At 39.6% G+C, this 21,983-nt stretch overlaps 1 protein-coding gene across 3 annotated transcripts; it reads left to right on the top strand.

Annotated features, from left to right (window-relative positions):
- Positions 1–35: 35 nt before the first annotated feature.
- On the top strand, positions 36–21,760 carry esyt1a (extended synaptotagmin-like protein 1a). Of its 3 annotated transcripts, XM_055013024.1 has the most exons (35): positions 36–145; positions 238–264; positions 503–525; positions 1,172–1,629; positions 3,959–6,052; positions 6,903–6,944; positions 8,004–8,138; positions 8,414–8,487; positions 8,750–8,822; positions 8,909–8,998; positions 9,088–9,143; positions 10,532–10,652; positions 10,872–11,048; positions 11,575–11,657; positions 11,827–11,875; positions 12,158–12,247; positions 13,757–13,852; positions 13,933–14,004; positions 14,082–14,168; positions 14,372–14,521; positions 14,737–14,919; positions 15,648–15,824; positions 15,917–15,999; positions 16,116–16,164; positions 16,264–16,353; positions 17,910–18,005; positions 18,204–18,275; positions 18,372–18,458; positions 18,564–18,710; positions 19,600–19,730; positions 19,936–20,031; positions 20,124–20,255; positions 20,330–20,435; positions 20,556–20,605; positions 20,715–21,760. In XM_055013024.1, exons 5-35 carry the CDS (start codon positions 5,726–5,728, stop codon positions 20,740–20,742), a joined length of 3,249 nt encoding a protein of 1,082 aa, XP_054868999.1. In that variant the 5' UTR covers positions 36–145; positions 238–264; positions 503–525; positions 1,172–1,629; positions 3,959–5,725; the 3' UTR covers positions 20,743–21,760. The 3 variants fall into 3 exon arrangements, with proteins under 3 accessions (XP_054868999.1, XP_023145946.1, XP_054869000.1); XM_023290178.3 differs by having other exon boundaries at positions 1,172–6,052; XM_055013025.1 differs by having other exon boundaries at positions 89–141; positions 1,172–6,052.
- Positions 21,761–21,983: the final 223 nt, after the last annotated feature.

Below are 21,983 nucleotides of genomic sequence, written 5' to 3'. Positions count from 1 at the left end.
GGCTAAACGACACGAGGAATAAACTCGCTACGTTTCTATTTTCCCCATGCTTTACTGCCGTCCAACAAAAATGACGTAACAAGCGATATAAAACCGACGTCGCTGCATTATGACGTCCTTCGTGGAGACGGTTCCGTAGCGGTAGGTGAGTATGAGCTGGAGGTGTCAGAATCCAACTGAATCTTCTTATTTTTAAAAAGAATCGAACTCATCTGTAGCATTTTCTTTTATTTCCAGCCTTTCCACCTCGACATGAGAGCCAAGGTTTGTGTTTTACGTTCTTGCTATCTCGTAAATGCAGTTTCCAGTGGTGCTAACATTTGCTAGCTAGCCAGCAAGCTTGGACATTGTAACTCAGCATGTTTATTAGAAGTTAGCTGTACAAATGGTGGTTTTCTAAACCAAGTGTAATCTGTTTGCATTCAATTTGTGTATATTTGAATGAGTTTCCAGTTGCGTGTAATTAAATGTTAATCATTTTTACTTTGTTTTTCTTTCGCAGTGGAGAAAGAAGCGCATGCGCAGGTGAGCGTTTATATGGTCAGGGTTTCTCCAGGGCATTCAAAAGCATTAATAGTCATTAAATTGATTTTGTGAAAAATAAGGCCTTAAATGCCATTAAAAATCATTAAATTCGATTCTCAGTTGCATTAAGAATTCTTTCTGCAGTTTTCAAGAAAAATATTTGATAATAATAATATGTAATTATAGACTGCAATTTGTCAGATCTGTGCATCTGCGTAAACATGCCGAAGCATTGCGATAATTGTTCCGGCCAGTCGGGTACAATTGCCAAAAACTGCATGTTTGGAAAGTGGCTGGCAGGCTGGAGCAGGTGGAGGAGAGCTGGGAAATGGGGAAATGCAAATTCCAGCAAAAATGAATAGAAAACGTGGAATTCAGAGAATGGCTACAGCCTGTGGGTGGTCAGGTTCAGAAATAGTGAAATGTGGAGACAGTTTTCAGATAAAGTCATCTTTTACAAGAAAACGAACCCATGTAATATGCTGAATTCATGGTCATGGCATTAAAAAGCATTAAATTTGGCTGATTTCTGCAGAAACCCTGATGGTGCACATTTTCACGGTCATACAGCAGTATAATGACTACCTTACTACAGTTTTTTTAAAGACTCTTTGTCTAACCTTCCTTAATGTTGGTCATTGTGCAGGCTGAAGCGCAAAAGGAGAAAGATGAGGCAAAGGTCCAAGTAAGCCGTCCCCTCCGCCATGGCTGCGACATCACATGTTGCCAGGAACCAGACTGGTGAGCGCAGCCGGAGACTCGGGACTTCCATGTGTCTGGTGTGAGGCCAGTTGCATCCACCACACCCAACCAGAGGCATCGAAGCAGCAGCTGACAGAAGACTGATGTTGGAGAAGTGTTTCAACACCCGTCGGATGTCAGGCTTTTCCTCTGGCACGTTCTGGACTCTTTTGCTTTTAATTCCTCAACTTTTGTCATTCGTTTTTGTTTATACTGTGATTAAAGGTTTTGGTTTATAAAATGAATTTACAGATTTCATGTGTATTTGTTCAGGTAACCTACAAGGTCACTTACTAACCAAACCTGGAAACAACACTGACTGAAGAGAGAAACTGGTAGTAGAAGATGTAATCTCCACTTGAAGTAGGTCTAATGTAAAAATTCTTAAAATGTACTGAAATGTTGTGTGAGAGGGCTTCTCGCTATGCAGAGCAGCTGTGATATCATGGTAATATCACTCATGCAATATTTTAAACCACATTTAAGATTTTGACCTTGAGAAAAACTGGTAGAATATTAGACATTAGTGCAATGTATCTTATTTTTTACGCCTAAAAAAAATGATCTGCAAGCTGAAGGTAAAATGACGTGCAAAAAAGGGTCAAATTCTAGTGCAGTGGTCACATTTATGGGTAACAAAATTGAGTTCATCTTTAAATGCAAATTGTACAAAAGTTTCATTAATGTCAAATGTATGCTGGCCCTTTAAATGTATTAGGAAGGTGAGCATCACCTGCATTAATGTGCTACCTTAATTGTTCAAAAGCTAAGAACCAACAGGATGGATCGATCCAGTATGGATGAAATAGGAAATCGCGTTTTCCTAAGTTTATTCTAATTGAGAAGCTTATTTAAATCCCTCATACTTTGTCTCAATGCTAACAAGGAAAAACAATGTGAGAATCGCTTTAAAATTCAAAATGTGTAGAAAGTGCACCATATCTGTTTGACATGTTTGAGAACCCTAACATCACTGATCAACATCTTTAATCTGACCACCTCATAGGCGTATCTTTAATGGACAATCTGTGGGTAAATTTCTGAAAAGATAAAAGTCACTTCAGATTCTGTCCACACCTTATGACTCAAGTGGGCGTGTGAATGTTTTAACCTTTGGGCGGAACTCACTCCAGACAAACTTATGAATATACACAATCTTGTTTTTACCCTTGAAGGTGATCTGGCAATTCATCCTGTCCTTCAGTGAAAGTGAATTCTAATCAGGCTGTGGCTGGAAAACACTATTAAAGAGGATGGTGTCCCTCTTGTTCTCTTTTACAACTTCATTTTCATTTGCTTCCTGAGCCACTGCCATAAACAGAATTCTGCTGTCAGCATTAGCTGATATTTAATGCATTATTTCCTCTGAACCACAGGAAATACTTCTCTATTGAAAATACATTAAGACTTACAGGGAGCAATAAAACATGTAAAGTGCCTAATTATATATTTTCTGATTAGGACAAGAATTACTGGCAAAGATGACTTTGAGTTTTCATTTTAAGATGCTCTTATGGAACATAATCAGGTTTGAAAGACACATACCCTCTTAGTTACCGTAGGAAAATAATCTGCTTCAGACTAACCTCTGTCTTCATGTGTTGGTCAGAGAATAGATGTAATGTATTACAATGTGAGATGACCTATCCATGCTCAGTAATATCATCTACCTGTAACTACCTGAATTATGTTCCTTTGTTTATTGGCATGTCCTGGTGGTGTTGGCAGAGTTTCAACAGCAGTCCTGCTCAAACAGATCATGTAACTTAAAGGGCAACAACAAAACTCCTGATCAGTGATTACAAAATGCAGTTTTAGGATACTGGATAATTTTAGTGTCAAACCTTCAGGGTGGAAATCTTTGTAGCTCTTATAGACGTCAATAGAAGTGGGGAAAATAATCTAATGGAAGGAGCCAGTAAATATTACAACAATTTTGTATTAAAATTATAGTGGCAACAATTAACTGAAGTATAAAAATAAAAGGGGGACTGGAGGCCACTACTTAATTCACAGCTTTTTACTGTGCAAATAGACATAAAATGAATGTGTCTGGTTCTTGGATTGTAGGTCCCATATAGTAAAATGATGCTTCTGAAGTATTTTCTTGGGATGTGGGATTATAACAGGCATTTCACACAATATTCTGACATTTCTTTAGACAAGACACGCAATCAACAAGCCAAGGAAATGATCTGCAGATGAATCAATAAGGAAAATATTTCTTAGTCCTAAAGGTAATAATATTGACACAATCATCCCAAATCTTATTCTTACTTTTCAGAGGACAAGTCAATTTAACCTTTCTCCAAGCGTCTCCTGCTAAATTTACAGTTGCGGATAGTAAAAATGTGCAGAAGATGTTGTATTTACACAGTATGACAGTTCTGTCATTAAAGTTTCCCCATATCTGTCTTTGTCAAGCTACAAAGTCTTATTTAAACTGCCAAATGTAATGAAGGAAACCTAATATTACGCATAAAAATATTGATCACATGTAATCTTAACATTCTGCAAAATAACACAAACATGAACAGCACGATCATTCACTGTATTACACCTTTATACACTCATAGCACTGAATTAGGATACAGGAACTAAATAACTTGTGATTAAACTGTTGACCAATAATCCATGATTATAACACTGACATGAGACCCAGTTTTAACTTTGGCCTTCTTTTGCATTTCAGCATCATTTGAACATCACACATAAAACTCATGATCCTGTGACACCAACTTCTGCTTCTGTTGCAGAAGAAAAAAGCTGCTTTGTCATTGTTCAAGTTACATTACTGATTACTTGGTGATGCAGTTGTTTATGTGTGCTCGGAGGCATTTTGGTTATTCATGCCAGTTTTAGTCACCGCTGAAAGTCCAAATGTCAGAAGCTAATAATTAGTGAACATTAGAGCAAGTATGAAATTAAATAACATAGTTTATAGATGACAAAATATTGCTATTGGCTGGTTTGTTGTGATGTGATTGATCACTTTTAAACGGAGACACCACATGGATAAATTCTGTCTCATCAGCTGGCACATTTAGGAGCAAATAAACTCATTGACGATTGTTTCATTTGTTTGTAATTTTTATTTTTTTCATTTTTTTTGTGCTAAGATTGCAGTGGTTTGTAGAAATCACAAGCAGACCAGAAAGGAGATGCTGCTTAATATCTCTTGCAAGGAAATATTGGTGTCTTTATGATCACAGACAGAATGCAATAACGAAAAGACAACTGTAAATACTAAAATATGCATGTCAGAATGTGGAAAGTTATAAAATGATTTGCATATAGTGATAATGGTGAGAATATAGCTGCAAGAGTAGTGGGATTATTAAAATTTATTGCACTTATTGCAACATTTTGAGCTTGATCTCTGCATTTCTTGGAATCTCACATCACACTGAAATCTCGCAGTATTTTAAACATATAAGACGTTGTTGCCTTCAGTCCATGTGACTCACAGAACCTGTCTGTTGTCATGTTCTTCATGCAGCATATCTGTGTGCACAAGTGATCATCTAACTCTTCACCCTCCGAGCAAATACAGATAACCGGCCGTATCCAGGCAACAGGGAGGCTATTTAAAGCTTGCCTGTTTTCTAGAAAGGCATAAATGAGGCTATTAATGAGAGCCGACAGTGAAAACACCATGGATACCAAATTCTGCAGTATGTTGTTTTTTTTTTTTTTTTCGAAATCTGACCTGCCTGCGGATGCGCAACTTTGCCAAATTGACGCACATCCTGACGGTGTCACGACTCTGCTGCTGCTGCTCGGACTCTCTATGGTAGAAAAAAAATCAGAACAGCACAGAGCTACTGTACGTTCAGGAGCCAGAACACCTTTCTGTCAATGAACCTGTTGGCGCCCTCAGGCTCAGTAGTAAAGCTGCTGCAGTGGAGATGAGCGCTTGCGCACGCAGGAGGACTTATTCCGGTTATACGAGGAAGATAACGGACTGAGCAGCTCAGGATTAGGGGCGTAGTTGTGCTTTTGGTTTATATAATGATGCTGCTGGGGATGTTCCTCTGAAAAACGCGTCCTCTGGGGTCTTCAGGTGGAATAAATGTCGTTTTACTTTGCATATCGGCTCTAATACGCTCCGCCCGGGGCTGTGCGTGACGCTACAAGTTAATTCTAGGGTTTAGGTTTCTACTGGATTTCATGTGAAGGAGGACTTCAAGCTGAGCCCGCCCTCTCAGGTCTTGGTCTCTGCTTGCCCTGCTCTCTGAGAAAAGCTTTACACGTAAATGAAACGGAGCACCCTGCGGAACTGAGGGGGAGAAGAAAAGTCGTGATCATGATTTAACCGTTTCGGAGCGCGCAGTTTCTCGCTGACTTGTCCATGGTCGCTGTAATAACGCGGTGGTGAGTGTTTACAGGCGCTTGCCACTCAGAAGCACAAGATCTGCAGGCCAGGTTCGAGCGAGTGAAGTCGAGCGGATCTTGTGCCATGCCAGCTGCGGCTGCAGAGTCGGGCATGAGCGGTGGCACCGCGGCTGCAGCCTCGGCCTCTCCGAGCAAACCCCCCGCCGAACGCGCAGTCAGCGTGCTGTGGTCGTTTGGAAAATGCCTCGGTGCTCTGCTGCCCGTGTACCTGGCCGGATACTACGGCTTCAGCATCAGTGTCGTGCTGTTCGGTCTGATGATCTACATGGGATGGAAGCACAGCCGAGTGGAGAAAGTGATGAGGCTCAAGTCTGCCATGTACCTGCTGGAGAACGAGAGGGAATTCACCACCGAGAAGGTGTTCAGAGCCAAGAGGGATCTGCCCCCCTGGGTAAGGACTGACACAGCTTCATCTGCATCTCACCTACTTTGTATCACAGTTTGATTATTACTCACTTGCTCGTTTAGACGCTTGAAAAGGCCACATACATGAAAACGCAGGGAGACTATTGCTTCACAGCAACCCCCATGTAATCCCTTTGGTTCACAGTTTTTTTCACCTATATTCAGACATTCCTAATGTGCACTGCCTGGGGAATTACTCTGAACTGCAGCCACACTGAGGAATGTCAGTGAAATTAACATGTCAGATGAGATCTTTGAAGTGGAAAGCCAGAAGTCAGTGATGTTGAGAATTAAGTCCACGGCAAAAACTGTGTGTCTGTGGCACAAGTGATTATACCCAGCAATAGGGGAGGTTTTCTGTGGGTTTTCATCTTCCTGTTTTGCTTCACTGGAACTGCTGTTAACCTTATCTGGCTCTAAAAAAACTGGATGACTCATAAACATCCTTCAGAGTCAGAGCAGAAGCAGTGACCAGGACCACCATATCTGGATAGAGAGCGAGGAAGAATAAACTGTGTGTGTTTGCAGAGAGGCCTGATCTCGAGATCTCATGTCTGATGTGCAGCATGTGGCGTTTGGATGCTTTCCTGAAATTACGTCAGTGACCAAATTGGTCAAACTTGTGTTCAACTTTTTCTTTAATTGTTTCATACTCTGTGTGGCAGAAAACATTAAATTCTTCCTATGTTGAAGAATAAAGTACCCTATTAGAAGTATACTGAAGTTTCTACTTGTGTTTAGTCGTCACAAAACATAAAAATAGCCTTTTTAAGTGTTTGTACTGCACTGTTAGGAGCTGCAGGTCATTTTACGCTGCCCTGTCATACTCTCCACAGGTCAACTTTCCAGATGTGGAAAAAGTGGAGTGGCTGAATAAGGTATGTTTTTTTTTTCCTGCATGACTTTGTATCTGTGCGGGGTTTTATTTTTACATGAGAAGGTCATATTTTTTTTAAAGAATCATCTGTTTCCGCTTCATTCAGTTCTACCCTTAGGAAATCAAAAGAAGCAACAAATTATTTCAGGATAAGGTGTTCACGATTCACTCGAGTAGCTCCAACAGTAGCTGCATCACCTCACATTTAATATCAAGGCCAAAAAAAAGCGCTTGTGTGCACTTTAAGTGACCCGGCTTCTCATTGCAGCCTCCCCATCAGAGGAGATAACTGCTGGTGTAATTAAGAGGCAGGGGGAGTGGCTCAGATCATATCACAGCCTCTTTGTCTCTGTCAGTGCAGGAACCCCGTTTTAGCACAGGGAAAGTGTGGATATGAATACTAATAATACAAAGCAGTCTTCTGGAGGGGAAAAAATGTAATGAACTCAGTGGCAGAAGCTAAAGATCGTGGGATGGCAATTTGCTGGACTGATCTTTCAGCCAGCCCACGTCGTCTCTCCTCCGGGTTTCCCGACATGCGATCCAGAGAAGCACTTGCATTTGTAAATGAGTGCACAGCAGCTGCAAACCGTTCCTGCATTTTATTCATATTTACAGCTTTGATTCAGAGCTTGTAGGAGTAATGCACATGAAAAAGCACATAAGGAGTTACGTGCATTCTTCCTAAATGCATGGCCATTTCTGTGACATTAATAATGTACGACACTTACACGCCTGTGAGCATCACCAGTCGCAGTGAAGAGGTCAGAGGAGCAGTAAACAGTAACGCCTCTCTCTTACACTTCACACTGAAACGCTGAAGCTAACGCCAGTGTGAAGATGTGTGGAGCGATAACACTGATGCACTGTTTCAATTCACATTACAGACACATTAATCTCCTGAGACTTCATTGGAAGTTATGCAGTTTGGTGCTCAGAACAAATGCTGATAGGAAACATGAGCTACTTTTAATTACTTTATTATAGGCTTATTATGTTGTTGTTTTTTTGGCCATATTGAAATCAGTGCAAGAAAACTGATGAATATTCTGCAATGTAGATCCTGCAGCAGGCTTGGCCTTTTGTCGGCCAGTATCTGGAGAAGTTGCTGGTGGAAACCATTGCTCCTGCCATCCGTGCTTCCAGCATCCATCTGCAGACTCTCAGCTTCACCAAGGTCAACATAGGAGACAAGGTACGTTAATGGCCTGTCATAAATGCATTTTACCCACGACTATTCAGATTACAAATGTGCCATGACCGAGAAAATCCAATCAAGCCAGGGTTGTTAATGTGGGTAATATGTATGTAAGTGTGGTAATGGGGGGCTGGTCATGCTGTCCAGTTCATTACAAGTCTAAGGATGGATGAATTCATTACAGCAAGTGAAAATATTCATGTTCATCTTGGCAAATGTGATTCCTGTATCAGTTGTGTTTGCTTAGCTGACGGCAGCTGCTGTGTTCACAGGCTGTGAAAGTGGTTGGAGTAAAGGCTCACACAGAACACGACAAGAGACAAGTCATGTTGGATTTGTACCTGAGGTAATGCATCGCAGCTTTAATTAATTAATTGGTTTATGTTGTTGCTTAATTATAAAAACAACGGTCTTGCCAGATGCTGAATTGTCATTGAATTAGTGCACTGCGAAGTTTCCAACACGAGGGTTTGTTCTTGTCTGCAACAGCACTGTTACCATCAGTGTTTACTCAACATAGAAGAGAAAACAGCTCTATCATAACTGACATCAGCTGCTTCCCCTGGTTAAACGTTTATCTTCTATCTGTCACTACCCTTCTATTGCAGCTATGCCGGGGATGTCGAGATCAATGTGGAAATCAAAAAGTACTTCTGCAAAGCTGGAGTGAAAGGAATCCAGGTACATAAAGGGCTACTTTGATATTCTGTTAGCTGCAATGATGTGGCCTCAAAACATATTTTCAACACAAGATTCTCTCTTTGTAGCTCCATGGAAAGCTGCGTGTGATCCTTGAGCCTCTGATTGGAGATGTGCCACTGGTTGGAGCCATTACAATGTTCTTCATTCGGAGGCCTGTGAGTGTTTTTACTTTTGGGCTGCATTGCCGTCTAAAGCCTCCCTTTATTCAGATGTCTTTTTTTCCCCCTCTGTTTCACATGCATAGAAACTGGACATCAACTGGACCGGACTTACCAACCTGCTCGACATCCCCGGACTGAAGTGAGTTTATATGACAGAGCTGTTTGGAGATCTCGGAGGTCGATTTAATCTGTTGTGTTTGTTCCCTTTTGAGTAGGAGGGCAAGTCTGAAACGAAGAAAAGTTACTTATAATTCATTCAGCCTCAAGAATCACAGAGGCTTTTCCTAGCAGTAGTTCCAAAACAAACTGAGACAGACAGTAGAGCTAAAGTGTCTTTCTGTTCACTGACAGATTTGTGTGATTACATCCTTAAAGGATGAGGATGGTAACATTCTTCATGTTTGTTCTTGTCAACGATCTCAATGAAAAGACAAAAACCAACAATAGAGGGATCATACTAGCAAGTGTTGCCTTTGATGCCAAAATCTCTCACTTGTTATTTAAAAGCTAATAAATACACATTAGTGTGCTGCTGTGTTGCACTGGGTGACATATTCCTCCTTTACTATCAACACAGAAACTGTAGTTTATTTTAAATTTGTCTCTTATAGACTGTCCCGATGCAGTAAATACTCAAGAGCATCAAATATGCAGTATATTAGTACATTTCTGAACAGAGATCCCCAAATTTGCACTATTTTCTTGTGTGTCTAAACTTGCTATACACCAATTTTTGCAGCTATTTTAGAAAGTAGCAAGGCCTTTAGAAAATGAAACCTGTTCTTGAAGATTTCACACTTGATTAAGCACAAAGAAACTTCATGCTCTATGCCATGAACAGGTTAGTAAAGGCCAAAATTATCGTGATATAATATAATTTTGGTCTTGTTCTTTTCATTGCATTTTTTTGTTGACAATGAGACAAATACTGAACAATGCCAGCCTTGTTCTTCAAGTTGTGAGAGCTAAATGTCATACTCGTGATTTTGCAATATTATGACTCATAGCTTTATCTTCAGGTGTTTCTTAAGGCTCATTATGTAAGTCCAGAGTGTGAACAATGTAGAATCAACTACACAATTACATGGAATAGAAAGATAAACTGTTGGTCTCACAAATGGCAACGCTGCAGAGCATATTCAGTGTGATTGTATGATGCTTGATTCTACACTGTGTGCATTACAATTTTATATAATGCACTTCTGTGAAAATACAATTAAAACATTGTCAGAGGTGTAAATTTGTTGCTGATGCATCAGCATTATATATACAACCTTAGTAATCCCTTTGGCAATACTTGAATGACAGATTGTCATTATTTTTTAATTGTATTCCTCCTTCAGATGACATTTGCAAAAATGGTTTCTAGAAAACTGTCCATTTGAGGCTGTTCCTGTTGGTTCTGTAGCTGGATTTCATGTCATTTATGCATGAAATATGGTTGACATTAGTGTATAGCCTCTGCCTGTTTGTCTGTATTCTCCCCTTCCTGTGTGTCCCCAACATCATCCTTGCATTCATTTGCAGTGCCATGTCGGACACTATGATAATGGATGCAATAGCCTCCCACCTGGTGCTCCCCAACCGTCTCACTGTTCCCCTGGTGGCCGACCTGCACGTTGCGCAGCTCCGCTCCCCTCTCCCAAGGGTAACTGTCTCAGTAATGAATGGCCTGGAGACCCGCTGGAGCCACATAAACAGAAGCAAACGCGGCTCAGCATAATAGCTGCGAGCAAACACATAGCCTTAAGGTCAAACGGCAAATCACACTGTGAATGAAAAACATGGACACACATTTCGTGAAAATGCTAATATTTTGATTTTATCTGCACATGCATGTTTTCCTGCATTCGTACGCACACGCTAGGGAGTTGTGCGTATTCACCTGCTGGAGGCCGAGGACCTGACTGCCAAGGATACAGTCATCAAGGGCCTAATCGATGGGAAGTCCGATCCGTATGCTGTGCTGCGAGTAGGAACCCAGATCTTCACCTCTCATCATGTGGACAGCAACCTGAACCCGCAGTGGAGGGAGATGTATGAGGTGAGAGGGCTGGGAGTGACGAAAAATGAACTGAACTGCGATGAAACGTGAGGTATATGACTTTGGGTTGTTATTCAACTGCTGCACCTCCCTACCAGTTTGTGCCACAAAAGTTATAGCCTGGTGTTGGTGTCCTTGTAGCCATCGCAGTACGTCTTTGATGGTAAATATGTCACTGCCGCTTCACAGATAAACATTTTTGTGGAGATTTTATCGACTCCTGTGGTAGCAGGAAGCGGCTGTTTCTGAGATAAGCAGGTCTTACGAAAACTGCTTGCTCAGAAACACATTTGTCTTTTCTCTTGGTTTATGAAATTTGCCTCGAACACCAAATAAGCATTAACTAACCTACATTTAACTGGCTCAGTAATTACAAGTTCCTGCCATTGTGATTGTGTTTGCATGCCCTTGCGTTATTATGTCATTTGTGGCTGTATCTATATTTGTATATTTGTTGTGTGTTTTGCGTATTTGTCCATTTATGTGTGTGTGTGTGTGTGTGTGTGTGTGTGTGTGTGTGTGTCAGGTGATTGTCCATGAAGTACCTGGTCAGGAGTTGGAAGTGGAAGTGTTTGACAAAGACCCAGACCAGGATGACTTCCTGGGAAGGTAGCTTATCCATTCTCATTCATTTACTCTGTCTATGTGCTTCTCATGCCATTTCCATAAGTTTTCTGTAAGCTTTTTGCCACGCTGGGCATTGATTCTGTTGAAATTTAAACACCTTGCTGTCTTTTATTTACAGCTGTATTTGTCTTTCTGTCTGTCTCTATTTCAGGGTCAAGGTGGATCTTGACATTGTGAAGAAGGCCAGAGTTGTGGATGATGTGAGTAGTAATGTTTGCAAGGGTTTTGTTTTTTTTACAAAATGCTTTTTTTCTCATCAATTAGAAAAACTGAACTGCAGACAAATGAATACAGTTATTTCCTTGCTCTAAAACATAAAAAAACAAACCACTGCAGTATTCCTGTTAGCATGTGACTCTGTGGTCACCATGTGCCTGCTCGTGATCTCCTCTCATCTCACCGCCTTCAGTCCTATCCAGGCTGAAGAAACCAGCCAGATGAGAGAAATGTGTGTTTAATGAACCTTGTGTTTTTGTTCCCAGTGGTTCAATCTGAGGGACGTCCCATCTGGCAGCGTCCACCTCCGGCTGGAGTGGCTCTCTCTGCTGTCCTCTGCTGACAGACTGAGTGAGGTGAGAATGCAGCAGATGAATGCGGCTCCAAGGAGCTGTTTGTTTTCTCAGTCAGCAGAAGGGCTTCGTATAATGATGTGGACAACATGAATAATACATTGATCATTCTGAGAGAATAGTTTTTATATGGTAATCGATCTGTGGAACTCCTGCCTGTATTTAATAGCTTGGCCATATAAAGAGAAGGTATCAAACTGGTAACTTTAACATTATGTAGTGCACACCCTAAAGCATACATAGCAACCAAGAAAATCACAAAAAGGGCAAACTAATGTTCATCTACTACAGTTCTTCATTTCTCCAACTGCTACGGATTTAGAATAAAATGTAATTTCTTCGTTTGACCTTCATGAAACCAGAAAGGTCGAGGTAGACAGAAAGAAAGAAATTTTAAGGCAGCTGGAATGTCAAAAAACACGGTAAAATAATGGTTAAAATACAATAATTTTCCATTGAAAGATACACCCTTAATTTTACATGGGGTTACACGTATTTTTTTGGTCTTTTTTAATGTTTGATGTAGGATATTTACATATATATACAATTAAATTACCTATAATGTATAATGAGATAGATAGATAGATAGATAGATAGATAGATAGATAGATAGATAGATAGATAGATAGATAGATAGATAGATAGATAGATAGATAGATAGACGCTCTGCTTTTTTACATCAGTGGCAATACCACAATGTAGAAATACTCTGTTACAAGTAAGGTATTGCACTCTCTCTCTCTATGATCCCAATACTTTTGTACTTTTAGGCTGAATGTCATATCATTACATTATGATTAGTAATGTGTTCATTACTTTAATTGCAGCTGCTGAGGCTGATTTTAGTAACTTCATATGCTGCTGTGTAGCATAACTTAAAATAATCCATGATAATGTAACAGTTTGTTTTGTATTTTGTATTAAAAAATCTAAAATTGCAGAATAACTAAAGCTGTCAAATGACTGTAGTGGAAGATTTGTCTAAGAGTAGACATGTAAAATATCAACAAACAAGATACTCACATAAGGAAAAGTGCCTAAAAATGTACTTAGGTACAGTGTTTTAGTAAATCTGCTTAATTACTTACCACTACTGACATAGACTGCATCGTTTGTGAACATCGTATTTGGGTTGGATAATGATTTAATTTAGGTTTTACCAGTTATATGATGTAAACTGATGCATGTGAGCTTTGTATGTTTGGTTTTAGCAATCGTTTTTACACATTTTAATATATGTTTTAGGTATTTCATTATGTTTTATGAACTTTATGTTTAAGTCTGCATGTGCTCTCAGTTTCTTCTCACAGCAAGATTAATGTCTCCAGTGGGACAATAAAGTTACGTTGCAGACAGTCTAAGAATCTGAAATCATCAATCCAGATCCAGAATTGTCCAACAGTAAATCAGGGACACATTCTACATCAGCCTGTTACGTAACATTGTCTGTAGAAAAACGGATATTCAGGATCATTTCTCTCACACGTTGCCTTGTTTGTTGTTTATTTCCAGGTGATTCAAAAGAACCAGAACCTGACCAGTAAGACGGCTGAACCTCCATCTGCCGCCATCCTCGCCGTCTATCTCGACCAAGCTCACGAGCTGCCTGTAAGATCATCACTGTTTAATTCATGTTGTGTACATTAAATTTTCATACATCACTCACATTGTTGCATTCAATGTTTCAGATGAGAAAAGGTAACAAGGACCCAAGTCCGTTGGTGCAGATTTCCGTTCAGGATTCCACTAAAGAGACCAAGGTAAGGATTTAACTTTTCTTTTAATAGTTCACACATAAGTTCTGAGCATAACGAAGGTCTTCTCCTGTTTCCTTTAGACTTGCTACGGGACCAACAGCCCTGTGTGGGAAGATGCTTTCACCTTCTTCATTCAGGATCCTCGCAAACAAGATATCGACATCCAGGTAAGTCTTCAGTAGCAGCTGAACTCATCAATTAGTCTGGCTGTATAGATCCTGCAGATGCTCCCAAGGTGTCGGGGTGATTAGTACACTAACACCTTATTGATTTTCCATCCATTTTTAATCCATGAACTGCACTCTCCTCTTTTTACTGTGTATTTGCCTGCGTTGCTGTTTCTTTCGATAACTCCTTGTCTTTAAATTAGGTGAAGGACGATGACCGCGCTCTGTCTTTGGGTAATCTCACCATCCCTCTGACCCGTCTGCTGGGGACCCCTGAACTCACCATGGACCAGTGGTTCCACCTGGAGAATTCGGGTTTAGCCAGTCGTATCTACGTCAAAGTTGTGCTTAGGGTTAGTATTTCACACGTATACTTTTGTGCACACACACTCATGTTATGTAGTATGCTGTAGTGAATGAGTGTTTGTTATCTATGGAAATTAAATTCTGCAAAGACTGTGGCATTAGAGAGGCTCTAAGAGCTGCAGCATTGCCACATTACATGAAACATCATTTAGCAATTTGCTGCTTGGCAGTTGCTGGCATAACCGTACTTGCTTCCTGTTAGGTTTTGTGGCTAAGTGACGACACCACTCCCACCACTCCGTCTCCTCGTCCTTCGGCCTCTGGGTCTGGGATGGGTCACGGGGGAATCACGTCAGAACTGAACCCTCTGGGGCCCGGTGGGTTGGCTAAACCTCCGTCAACACGACCACAGCACACCACACCCGATCCAGAGTTTGCAACTGAGGTAAGAAATAGTAAAATAAGTAATTTTACAAACAACATTTCCTTCGTAATTTACAGATGTTTTTCTATATTCATGGAAAACACAAAAACATCAATCAAAGTACAAAAACAGACCATGAATTTACATTTCTGATGTAAAATAGCATTAAAAACCTGCAACTATGAACATTCAATTTAAACTACTTAAAGAAAGTTGAAATTTTTTGCATTTACAGATTCATCATAATTTTATATATACTTACTTAATTGATGTAATGAGAAAGCTTTTAAATGCACGTTAAATATTGCAAATATATTACTAAAATTAGATACAATTTATGACAGTTAACAGAAAAAAGTATCGGTGCTATAATTTTACATAGATTTGTTTGTTAATTGAGAGATACCTATTTTAGAAGGGTGTTTTCTATCTATCTATCTGTCTATCTATCTATCTATCTATCTATCTATCTATCTATCTATCTATCTATCTATCTATCTATCTATCGATCTATCTATCTATCTGTCTGTCTGTCTGTCTGTCTAAAAAAAGACAAAAATACATGTGACCTCGTAAAATTAAGGGTGTATCTTTTATGGAAAATTACTGTATTTTAACCACTATTTTATTGTGTTTTTTGATGTTCCAGTTGCCATAAAATGTCTTTCTTTACAGTATAGAGTGAAACAGCAGCAGACATCACTATATCCCCACCACAGTAGCATTCTTTGACCTTGTTCTGCCTACAGGGAGTTTTGCGAATCCACCTGGTGGAGGCCCAGAACCTGATAGCTAAGGACAACTTCATGGGGGGCATGGTGAAGGGGAAGAGCGATCCCTACGTCAAGATCCGCGTGGCCGGAATAACATTCCGCAGCCACACCATCAAGGAGAACCTCAACCCTGTCTGGAATGAACTCTATGAGGTACTGTGACTTTTAATGACCAAGAGATCAGTTCTTCTGCTCATCTGATGAGATTATGCAGTTTTAGATTGAATTATTTTCCTCCGACGTAGGTGATTTTGACGCAGCTTCCAGGTCAAGAGATCCAGTTTGAGTTGTTTGATAAGGACATCGATCAGGACGACTTCCTCGGAAGGTTCGCGCTGACATTACAAATACATGTTGCACAGTATTTCTGGACACCAGCTCTTGTAGTTGAAGGAAAATACGTCAGTGAAAAAGAGGATGAATGACTGAATCCTGTCTTTGCAGGTTCAAGCTTAGCCTACGAGACATCATCGGCGCACAATTCATCGATACGGTGTGTGACACATACTACACTTGAAATGACCCAGAAAGATATTTAATCATATAATATTCACATAATTACCTGAACATCTGTGTGCTCCTCTTGCTTTAGTGGTATACGCTAAACGATGTGAAGTCAGGTCGAGTTCACCTGGTGTTGGAGTGGCTTCCCCGAGTCTCTGATCTACCCAGACTGGAGCAGGTTGGACGTGTTCTCTCTCAGTTTTAGGGTCTAGTTATTTGATATATCAAAGCAATAAACTTTAAATAGAATCTGATTGTCCGTACCTTGATAAATGATAAACTGAATGATATATTCTTAATAATAATGAAGTCTCAGCTGAAGGTAATTCTGCTTAAGCCACTTTCAAGAAACAGCCTTTCTGCCTGCAGCACTTACATTCCACAACAGGTATTTGACACCAGAGTTAAATTTTTTAAGAGTTGAGTTTTTTTTCCTGCAAATCCTCATGAACCTCCTACCTGTAAGAACTTTATGTTAACAAAGATTAGAACATGAGATAATGACTTCTGCAGGCAGCTGGAAGATTTGGTGTTTATAAATTAGGAACAATAGAGAACTTTGAAGGATGTAATCCAATTTTTTAAAAGTTTGTCTCACAAAACCTGTATACAATGAAAAAGATATTTGTCATTGCTTCCAAGTGCAATTCCAATCTAGGAGAATAGGACAAAATTTGCAGTCCTTATTTTGTGGAAAAGACATTTCAAAGTTTAGCCAAAGTTATTATGAGGCTGTAGGAGTTTAAATTCACCAAATCAAGTAAATATCTTCCAAAGTTCCAGTCTTTTCATTATTGAACTCCTACTCATTGCTTCCTCAGGTTGCATTTCTGCTGAGCAGAGTGATATTTCACATGTAAGCTTGTTTCTCACCAGGACACAACAGCAGCAATAAGATACCCACTTAATTTGCCTGCTGATTCATTTACTTTATTAGGCCTCAAGGAAATTCTTGAATCCGGAAGGAAATTCTTGAAACCTTGGACTTCAATGTCGTAGCATTGTTGTTTGGCTCCTTTTTAAAATAGTTTTTAATAAACAGGAAAAAGGTGGATTTTTACAGTGAGGCTTTAGAGAGTATTACACACTGAAAAAAGTTTTAAAAAAATAGCCAAATAACTTGCAGACAAAGCAAACTTTTGCTAAACAAGAATCCTAAAATTTAAGTATGATACCATTCATTAAAGTGCATGAACAATACATTTCCACAAGTTTTCCTTATATGTTTTCCAGAGGAACACTGTTATTATACAGACTTGACCTGATTTATTCAGATAAAAATCTACATTATCAACCAATTATTTGTAAAGAATTTTGCAAAGCACCCCAGGAGGAATTAAAAAAATTAAATAAAATAGCTATTCGCTCTGTATAAGTCAGTTTGGGGGCTGCAGAGTTTACAATAATATGAATTATATTCCAAATTTACACACCATGTCTGTAATTTTGCAGACTTTTCTATACAATTAAAAAAAAAACTACTTAACAATTTTAGAATTATTCTCTATAAATTTTGGATTTTATTTTAACTTTGCATGTGCTAACAGTAAATAGTTGGATATCATGACCTTATCTTTTCCAGATGCTCAGTATAGATTATTCGTGTTAATATCTTTGTTGGCAGAGAAGGAAACTTTCACCGCAACTTTCTTCTTGCACAACCAATCTGATTAAAACTCCTCTCCCTCCCCTCTTTTCTTGTCTCTGTGTAACATAATTTCCCGTTTCCTGTAGATCTTGCAGTATCAGTCCCAGCACTCGTATCAAAACAAGGTCGTACCATCAACGGCTGTGCTATTTGTGTATGTGGAGCGAGCCCACGGCCTGCCGGTGAGACTGCACCTTTGAGCTCTTGTTTAAAGTTATGCAAGTGGAGAAGCACAATAGCAGCTTTCAGTGTCAGTGTACTGCATAGAGCAATACAGCTGCATGTTCACTTATATATTAAATCACTGGGCATGCGTTGGTAATGGTAGATGCTGTTGATTACATTTTTTACCTAATGTTATCTTTTGTGTGTTTTCTCAGTTAAAGAAGAGTGGAAAGGAGCCAAAGGCTGGAGCTGAGATTCTACTCAAAGGGGTTTCTCATAAAACCAAGGTAGGATCGTGATTTTTGCACTGAGAATGTGCTTGCAAAAAAAAAAAAAAAAAAAAAGTTTGGCAATATGCATAATAATTTTACTCGTTCTTCTAGATTTGTGAGCGTTCCACATCTCCTCGGTGGGATGAAGCTTTTCATTTTCTGGTCCGCGACCCCAGAGAGGAAACACTCACAGTCAAGGTGAATAAACGATATTCACGCCATTCATAAGGTCATTAAATCCTGTCAAATTATCTGTTGAAGTCTGAAAAATGTGTGCATCTACCTGTGTTTGTTTGCATCCAGCTCTCCCACAGCTGGGGCCAGGCTCTCGGGTCCTTGACTCTTCCTCTGAGGGAGGTTCTGGCTGAGCAGGGACTGGTGCTGGACCGTTGGCTCAGTCTGGATGGAGCTCTGCCGGAGAGCCAGATACTGCTGAGGGTCACTCTCAAGGTACTTAAAACATCCTGCTTATGCTGCAGTATGTGTGGATGGAAGCATCGTCCTGGCTGTGATTTATTCTGTGCTCTATCACTTGTGTTTTTTTGTAACTCAGAGTGATTTTCTTGGATTGAACCAAAGTTGCAGAACACATTTAGCCAAGAAATACTTACTCTAGTTTTTTACTCAACAAAGGAGATATTATGAGTTAATCTGTGGACTTTTGTGGTGCTAAAATTAGATTTTTAGTTTAGTTTGTATTTATGCTAAATGAACCTTGCCGCCCTCTGCTGGTGCAGCTTCAGAAGTGTTTTGTTTTTTTGGTTTTTTTTGACAACTTATCCATTAATACGTACAGTAGTGGAAAAAAGTTTTCAGACACCCCATACATTTGCATGTATATTGCATTAAGAATCACTCTTAGGTGCATTCTTCAAGTGCAATTTCTTTCAGTACAATCACAGCCATAATACTAAACAAATCCTTAAAAAGCCATTGAAAACTTAAAATTGATTGGTTTCATAAAAACAAGATATTTTGAGCATTGGGTCATTTTGTTAAAATTTAGTTTTGTTAGTTTTTCTTGTAAACAAACAAAAATAGATCATTTGTATTTGTTTGTGTCTGTCTAATACAGTCACACTTTTTGAAACACAAAAAAGATTTTTCCACGAATATTTCATGATAATTATTGAGACTGAGCAAAATTTTAAGGGTATCCGAAAACTTTTTTCCACTACTATATGTTGTTTAAAGCCATTCTGGGTTATATAGGCCATTAAAGATCTGTGTCGTGTAACTGAACACCAATATCTAATACAGAATATATAATTTACTCTCTGCTACAACGTGGTTATTCGGCAGCAATGTCATATTTAGAAATGATTTCCACATCTTGCAGATCTTGGACACTCAGCTGGCAGTGTGTCGTAAGGCTCCAGGAGATGCAGGTAATGATGCTGCTACAGATGAAGTCATCCCCAGATGGGTTCCTTCTCATCTCGACCTCAGAAATCGAAGTGGATTCGCCATGTGAGTCACACACATTCTCAGTGTGTCTCTGTTGTACACCATGGTTGCACTGCAAAGACAGCACTTTCCACAGTAGGCTGCTGTTCAGTATATTTCCTCCTAAAAGCACAGATATTGTAAGGCATACTCCATATAGGCATCTGTTCTTTATGATTCGACGTCAGTATAATGCAAATCAACACATTTTTCCCATTTGTGTCTTTAGCGGCAGTGATAACTCGAACGCAGCAGGCCAGGTGAAGCTGAGCATCGGCTACTCCACCGAGGAAAACAGGCTTTTTATCACCGTTCACTCCTGCAGGTTTCTATATAACAATACGCTGACCTTTTTATCATCACATTCATCATCTCGTACCATCATATGTTCTGAATGTGATCTCTGTTTACCTACAGAGCTCTGGCAGCCTGCTCCAAGGACGGAGCAGATCCGTATGTTTCCTTCATCCTGCTGCCCGACAAGAAGGCGACTACCAAGAGGAGAACGGCCACCAAGAAGCGAGACCTCAACCCGGAGTTTAACGAGAGGTACGACAAAGAAATAAGACGCTGGTGAGCATGAAAGAAGTTTGAGGAGGTTAATTTATGTCTCCTTTCTATAGGTTCGATTTTGACTTTTCTCTTGAGGAGTCCACGCAGAGAAGACTGGACCTGTCAGTGAAGAACAGCGTTTCCTTTATGAGCAGAGAGAGGGAGCTTATCGGCAAGGTATTTATGATTAATCAATATCTGAAATTGCGGTTAGTAATTGCCTCAAGGTACATAAAATAATTGGTTTTGCCATAGTGATTATCACAAGGCTCTTCTGCTTTCCCTTGTTGTCCTCAGTTGCAACTAGACCTGGACCAAATTGACCTCAAGACTGGTGTCACACAATGGTAATGATTTAAACGCTACTGAATGATGTTGTGTAACAACGTCACCAAATTTGAAATATTACTTTGCTCGAGGTTGCATAAACTACAACTTGTATCCTTATATTTCCAGGTACGATTTGGTGGCAGAGACCAACTAGAAGAATTGATGCCTGATCTTCGGTACTATATAGCATAAACGTTGCTTCTGTGATCTGTGATTTGTGCGTTTGTGTATTCAGCTTAGATGAAAATTTCCACCATCACTGAAGAAAAATACTAGAATGACATTAGTGCCACAAACACACAATCCATCAGTATTTATGAGGAGAAACTTTACATGTAGCTTGTCATTCGTAAAGTGTGTAAATGTGCAGAATCCGTCCTGTCACGGACAGATATTTTGGCTGAATAGATATTTGATAATGCAACTGTGTTGCACGACAAACCAAGAATATATGTGTTTAAAAGCATGTAAAAGTCCTCTTTGAATTCTATTTTAAAAAGGGCTTGTATGTAGTAAATATCCTAAGGTAGGACTATGTTTTATGGATTTACAGCATTCAAAACAAGTGAGAGAGATTTCTTTGAATTTTATTTTTTACAGTCTCCAGACAATTCCCATTGTTTATATACGTTTATATTATTGCCTTAAGTATTACAAAACTGTGCACAGTTTTTCAGTGTCTATGAAATGTGTTCCAGATGAAGTTTTATATGTTTTAACCAGAGCTTTCTGACCGTTACTTTTATATCAAATCAAAGTATTACAAACCTAGACCCTCACATTACCACTGAAAACAGAGGTATGATACTGTAAGCAGAGTCTAAATCACTGTGGTTTTATGAAGAGGAAAACTTTGTAGATAATCAAAACGCATTGTTGGTGTTTCGACGCCAAAGGCTTCTTTGTGTTTTAGTGTGTTCGTAGCGCTTCAGTGCAACAAGGCCGATGCTGTCGGCCGAGTTCATGCTTTGTTTTCTGAGCAAAACATTTTAGGAGAAGCAGGATTATAGTGCTTATCAGTGGTGGGACGACTTCCAGCAGAGACCTGGATGCTGATTTGTTGGCAAAAAAACACAACTGAGGAAAGAAACTGCTGAGCTTTGACATAATTTGAACATATCATCATGTGTCTGCTGAAGCTGTTGATTAAAGTTTGCACTCTCATGAAGGAATCTGGGATTTCATTTCATTCTTTTGGCAAATTTCCTCACAAAGATGACATGTCGTGGTCACTTCTTTCCAGCAGGAGGCGATAAAGTGCTGACAGACCATCACTTGTCTGCTCCAGCTGTATGGAGGCTCACTGGCTGCAGATGTGAGGGGGCGGGGTGGAGAAAAAAAAAAAACACAGAGGATGATTGACATGTGTTTGAGTCAATGGGAGTAACGCCCTCC

This window comes from Amphiprion ocellaris, chromosome 8 (assembly GCF_022539595.1).
Source record: "Amphiprion ocellaris isolate individual 3 ecotype Okinawa chromosome 8, ASM2253959v1, whole genome shotgun sequence".
Taxonomy (NCBI): domain Eukaryota; kingdom Metazoa; phylum Chordata; class Actinopteri; family Pomacentridae; genus Amphiprion; species Amphiprion ocellaris.
This window is presented reverse-complemented; position numbering and strand designations above follow the sequence as displayed.

Excerpts from the sequence above, each read along its gene's own strand:
- esyt1a (XM_055013024.1), top strand. The coding sequence starts at position 5,726 with ATGCCAGCTGCGGCTGCAGAGTCGGGCATGAGCGGTGGCACCGCGGCT. Across the intron at positions 18,006-18,203 it reads AGCGAGCCCACGGCCTGCCG|TTAAAGAAGAGTGGAAAGGA; the intron begins GTGAGACTGCAC and ends GTGTTTTCTCAG. Across the intron at positions 20,606-20,714 it reads AAGACTGGTGTCACACAATG|GTACGATTTGGTGGCAGAGA; the intron begins GTAATGATTTAA and ends TTATATTTCCAG.